The following is a 5,000-nucleotide window of genomic DNA, read 5'->3' as shown; positions in this document are numbered from 1 at the left end:
GCTTGGTTTCCACAAACACAGCAGGCATTTGATATGACCTACACATCCGTGGGGCAGGAATGTCATGTTAGGTCACTCTCTCTTTGAATCTCTTTTCTCTTTTCCACTGCCTTTCTATCAGTCTGCTTCTTTGTTTCCTGCATTTCTACCTCCCTCCCTCTCTCTCTCTCATTCTCTCTCTCCCCTGTCACTCTTCCTGTCCCCCTGCCTCTCCTCTGCTCTGCGGTGTCTACTGCACCATGCTGCAGCTCTTCCAGACAGACCTGCTGACAGCCCCAGCTCTCCCCCAGGTTAAACACACTGCCTTCTCCCCGATCACCAGGTGTGGTGTGGTGTGGTGTGGTGTGGTGTGGTGTGGAGTGGTGTGGTGTGGTGTGGTGTGGTGTGGTGTGGAGTGGTGTGGTGTGGTGTGGTGTGGTGTGGTGTGGTGGTGTGGAGTGATGTGGAGTGGTGTGGAGTGGTGTGGTGTGGTGTGGTGTGGTGTGGTGTGGTGTGGTGTGGTGTGGTGTGGTGTGGTGGTGTGGTGTGGTGTGGTGTGGTGTGGTGTGGTGGTGTGGTGTGGTGTGGTGTGGTGTTGTGGTGTGGTGTGGTGTTGTGGTGCGGTGAAGCACAGTGCTGCCACTCTAACCTGGCCTCAGTTGAGGGTAAAAAGTCAATCCAATCCTGCTCGCTCATTAGTAGAGAACAATGTTGGAAATGCCAAGGTCATGAAGTCATACCGTAGCAAAGCAAACACTCCACACACTTCAAACACCAGCTCATGCTGAGACGAAAAACAAGCCGGCTGAGTGACTAGCGCCTGCATCTGACTGTGAGCATCACAGGTTGATCTGATCAGAAACAGAGCACTGCAGGCCTTAACAGTGACGTGTGTGAAATGTTACCCCCACTGGGACAGAACAGGAACTGTGTGTGTGTGTGTGTTCTCTCTCTGGCCCGGCTGAGAGGGCATAGGGAGGTAGGTCAGGCCAAGGTCATGGGCTCGGGCCCAGGATACACGTGCACAGGACTGATAACTTCAACTTCCACTGTAGTCTGCTTTCCACTGAGAGGGACAGATTAGTGGCGGCGATTGGGAAACCTGCCCTTGCATTAGCTTCCTGTGTTTTAACTGAAGCGCAACACCTTGCCTCCCATTATCTATCCATCTGTTTACTGACTCAGTGAAGCATTTGCAAAGGGCAACCTGGTCACAGACAGACCGTGTGTGTGCGTGCAACTGTGTGTGTGTGTGTGTGTGTGTGTGTGTGTGTGTGTGTGTGTGTGTGTGTGTGTGTCTCTATGTGTATGTGTGTGTGTGTACGCATGTGTATGTGTATCTGTGTGTGTGTCTCTCTCTCTTTCTCTCTCTCTCTCTCTCTCTCTGTGTGTCTATATGTGTGTGTGTGTGTGTGTGTGTGTGTGTGTGTGTGTGTGTGTGTGTGCGTGTGCGCGCATTAGTGTGTGTCTGTGTGTGTGTCTCTCTCTCGCTCTCTCTCTGTGTGTGTGTGTGTGTGTGTGTGTGTGTGTGTGTGTGTGTGTGTGTGTGTGTGTGTGCACATTAGTGTGTGTCTGTGTGTGTGTCTCTCTCTGTGTGTGTGTGTGTGTGTGTGTGTGTGTGTGTGTGTGTGTGTGTGTGTGTGTGCGCACATTAGTGTGTGTCTGTGTGTGTCTCTCTCTCTGTGTGTGTGTGTGTGTGTGTGTGTGTGTGTGTGTGTGTGTGTGTGTGTGTGTGTGTGTGTGCACATTAGTGTGTGTCTGTGTGTGTGTCTCTCTGTGTGTGTGTGTGTGTGTGTGTGTATGTGTGTGTGTGTGTGTGTGTGTGTGTGTGTGTGTGGTCAGACCAGACTGTCTTTATGTTCAGCCATTAGGCCTCCCAGTGTGCAGTGTCTCTCCATTCCACCCACTGCATTAAACATGACCACCCTGCCTCTCCTCTCCCCTCCTCGCAGGAGCAAGCACACAGATTAGTGTTCCGGCCCCTTGCTGAGACCCTGCAGTGTCCAACAGCCCTACTACTACATCACCAGAAGGCCTGGACCAGACCACTTAATGGCCGACACGCTCAGAACAACACGCTGCCTGTGCTTCTGACTAGCCCTGGCCACACACAGAATCCCATTTATAACACCACACCTGATGATGGAGAAAACGGCTTTTCATGAAGCCTTTGATGAGAAGTCAGTTTGACCGAGAGCAGAGAGCTCAAGCCTAGTGTTATGTCCAAGCAGAGATGGAATTTGAGGTGTAATATAATACAGGATTGATGCAGAATCAAGCGTGAAGGAAATATATCACCAGCACCACACAGAGGTGTGCTGTGAATACACAGGGATGAAATATGCTCTCTCGTGCGCTGACAAAATGCTCTAAAGAGAAGTTATGGCCAATAACTCCATATTAGGCCAAAAATATGTGTGGAAAAACAGTAGGAGCTGGCCCAGTGGTAGGTGAAGTAGGGCAACTCTATCGAAAAGGGGAACAGGAAAGCTATGAGGACAATTACTGAGCCCATTGTCATTTCTGCAGCTACAATAAGAACAGGCAGGAAACTCAATATTTAACATTTACCGCCTGGATGAACATCTACTGGAATAATACAAGTGCTGGGAACATCCTGTTCTGATTATATTGACGATTCAATTCTCTGAAAAGGTTAAGCAGTTTGTTTGGGCTCTAATGCGATCAGGTAAACGATGGCTGCAAATAATCCTGCGCTTTTGACCTGTGCTTTACTAACCTAATGACATGTTAGTGTTTGGGGAGAAAGGCAGATGACGCTGGCAAACTGTGTGTGTTTGTGTGTGTGTGTGTGTGTGTGCGTGTGCGTCTGTGTGTGTGTGTGTGTGTGTGTGTGTGTGTGTGTGTGTGTGCGTCTGTGTGTGTGTGTGTGTGTGTGCGTCTGTGTGTGTGTGTGTGTGTGTGTGTGTGTGTGTGTGTGTGTGTGTGTGTGTGTGTGTGTGTGTGTGTGTGTGGTGGGGAGGACTCATCCGCCCCTGCTCTCCCTTCGCGTCAGAGCCCGTTTTGCTGACGTTTACTAGTTGATTTGGTGGGCTATTGTTTTGATTTCCTCCAGACGCACGGCTGTGGTGAGACCCGGTCGGTCCCCCACAGAGACAGCGGCGGCAGGATTAGGGCTCATTCATATCAGCCTGGCCCCAGCCAAAGCCAGCTGACTGCCAAGACGGGGCTTAGAACGGCTGCACGCTTCGAGTCATTTCTCGGCATGTGGAGGGATTTAAGCTGTCGGATTTAAGGGGAGAGTCCGACATAAAACACCCTCTCAAGCTCACTCTCTACTCCGCCTCACACATTCTCACACGCACCCTTGCATGCATGTTGTGTGAGAGGCATGCACCACACACACACACACACACACACACACACACACACACACACACACACACACACACATTTTCGTAAGTACAGACAGGGTGCTGAAGTGCGTGCAATAATTTGGTGTTTTTTGTCCCAAGCTGAAAGCCTCATGAAAGGACGCCACAAGTGAGGCTTTTTCCAGCATTGGAGTCTCAAACACACAGGGCGTGAGTCAAACCTGAAGACTGTAGTCATGCCTGCAACAGCGCACACACACACACACACACACACACACACACACACACACACACACACACATGCACGCAGAAGCTGGAGCAGTCACTGTCCATGACTCAAAACACACACAAGTAGCGAGCTCAGCCTTAATGAGCAGAAGTCTGGGAATTCAAAACCAATTGTAGCAATGAACACATTAAGTGGCAAGCAGCTTAAACTCTCTCAGACACACACACACACACACACACACACACACACACGCACACACAAATACGCACGCAGTTTGACCGGGGTTTTTAAATCCCCTACATTACATTCTGACGCTGTGAGCTGCTGTTCCACACACAATCCAAACAGCAAGTCTCCTTCTCTGACCTTCATTCTCTCTCTCTCGTGTTAGCCATCACACAGGAGTCTCTCCCAGCTGTGCAAAATGCCATTCTCTAAAGCCTCTCCTGTTGGACATATTAAATCCACCTCACTGAACCCCTGCCACATTGCAGTGCCACAGACATTAACTACCCCCCCCACCCCCCCATGCCCGTTAAGCCCCCTTACCAGGTGTGTGCCACGGTGAAGCGGCGCCGGTGTCTGGTGCCCTTGTTCACCATCAGCTTGCGGAAGAGACGCGGGGAGCTGCGTGGGGAGATCTTGGGCGAGGTGGCGCGCTTGGCGCCGGTACCACCACCACCCCCAGCAGAGCCGCCGGCCGACCCAGTGCCCAGCCGCGGGGGCTCCAGCTCCAGGTGCATGTGCTCCTTAAAGGTGCGGATGCACGACTCCATCTCGGGCGCGCTCACTTCGCCGGACGACATGCTGACGGCTGCGCCACGCCAATGCCAATGCCTCCCCGCTGGGATGCCGCTGCCTGCCACTGAGTGACTGACCAACCGACCGACAGACCGATGACTCTTGTCCGCTTGCCTGTGTGCCGGTCTCCTCTATGTGTGTGTGTGTGTGTGTGTCTTCCTGTTTGATCAGTCTCTCGCCCGGCGTTTTTCTAGTCTTCTGTGAGCTCTAGCTGTGGCAGAGGTTATGCCATGCACTGGGAGGAGGCAGAGTGACTGAGGCTGCGTCTCTCTCTCTCTCTCTCCCTCACTTTCTCTCTTCCTCGCTCTTTTTCTCTCTCTCCACTACTCACTCCCTCTCTCCAGCCATGGGATTAGCTCACGGCACTCCTCCTCTCCCTCGTTCCCAGTCCTATAACACGAGTGCACACTTTCTCTCTCTCTCTCTCTCTCTCTCTCTCTCTCTCTCTCTCAGCCTCCCGTCAGCGTGTCAGGAGGAGATAGTCACACCTCCATCCTGAGAGAGGGAAAAATGCTCATGTACTCTCCTCCCTTTACTCCTCCTCCTCACCCGCCTCTTTCCTTCTCTCTGTCTCTATTTCTCTCTCTCTGTCTCTCACTCTCTCTCTCTCCCCACTGTTTGACCACAAGCACTCAATTCCTCCTCTCTCAACCTTG

At 51.9% G+C, this 5,000-nt stretch overlaps 1 protein-coding gene across 2 annotated transcripts in view; it reads right to left on the bottom strand.

The window, feature by feature from the left end:
* Nucleotides 1-5,000, bottom strand: part of pde4ba (phosphodiesterase 4B, cAMP-specific a) — a 175,036-nt gene that overhangs the window by 106,217 nt on the left and 63,819 nt on the right. Inside the window, exon 1 of one of the 2 annotated variants that reach the window (XM_042111977.1) lies at nucleotides 4,093-4,609. The exons of the other annotated variant lie outside the window; for it this stretch is intronic. Coding sequence (XP_041967911.1) covers nucleotides 4,093-4,349 — 257 coding nt within the window. The 5' untranslated portion in view covers nucleotides 4,350-4,609. Of the gene's footprint in view, nucleotides 1-4,092; nucleotides 4,610-5,000 lie in introns of those variants that run through there. 2 annotated transcript variants of the gene reach the window in all.

The sequence above is a fragment of the Alosa sapidissima genome, chromosome 12 (genome assembly GCF_018492685.1).
Source record: "Alosa sapidissima isolate fAloSap1 chromosome 12, fAloSap1.pri, whole genome shotgun sequence".
In the NCBI taxonomy this organism is placed as follows: domain Eukaryota; kingdom Metazoa; phylum Chordata; class Actinopteri; order Clupeiformes; family Clupeidae; genus Alosa; species Alosa sapidissima.
The sequence above is the reverse complement of the archived record's forward strand: the minus strand, read 5'-3'. Positions and strand labels throughout refer to the sequence as shown.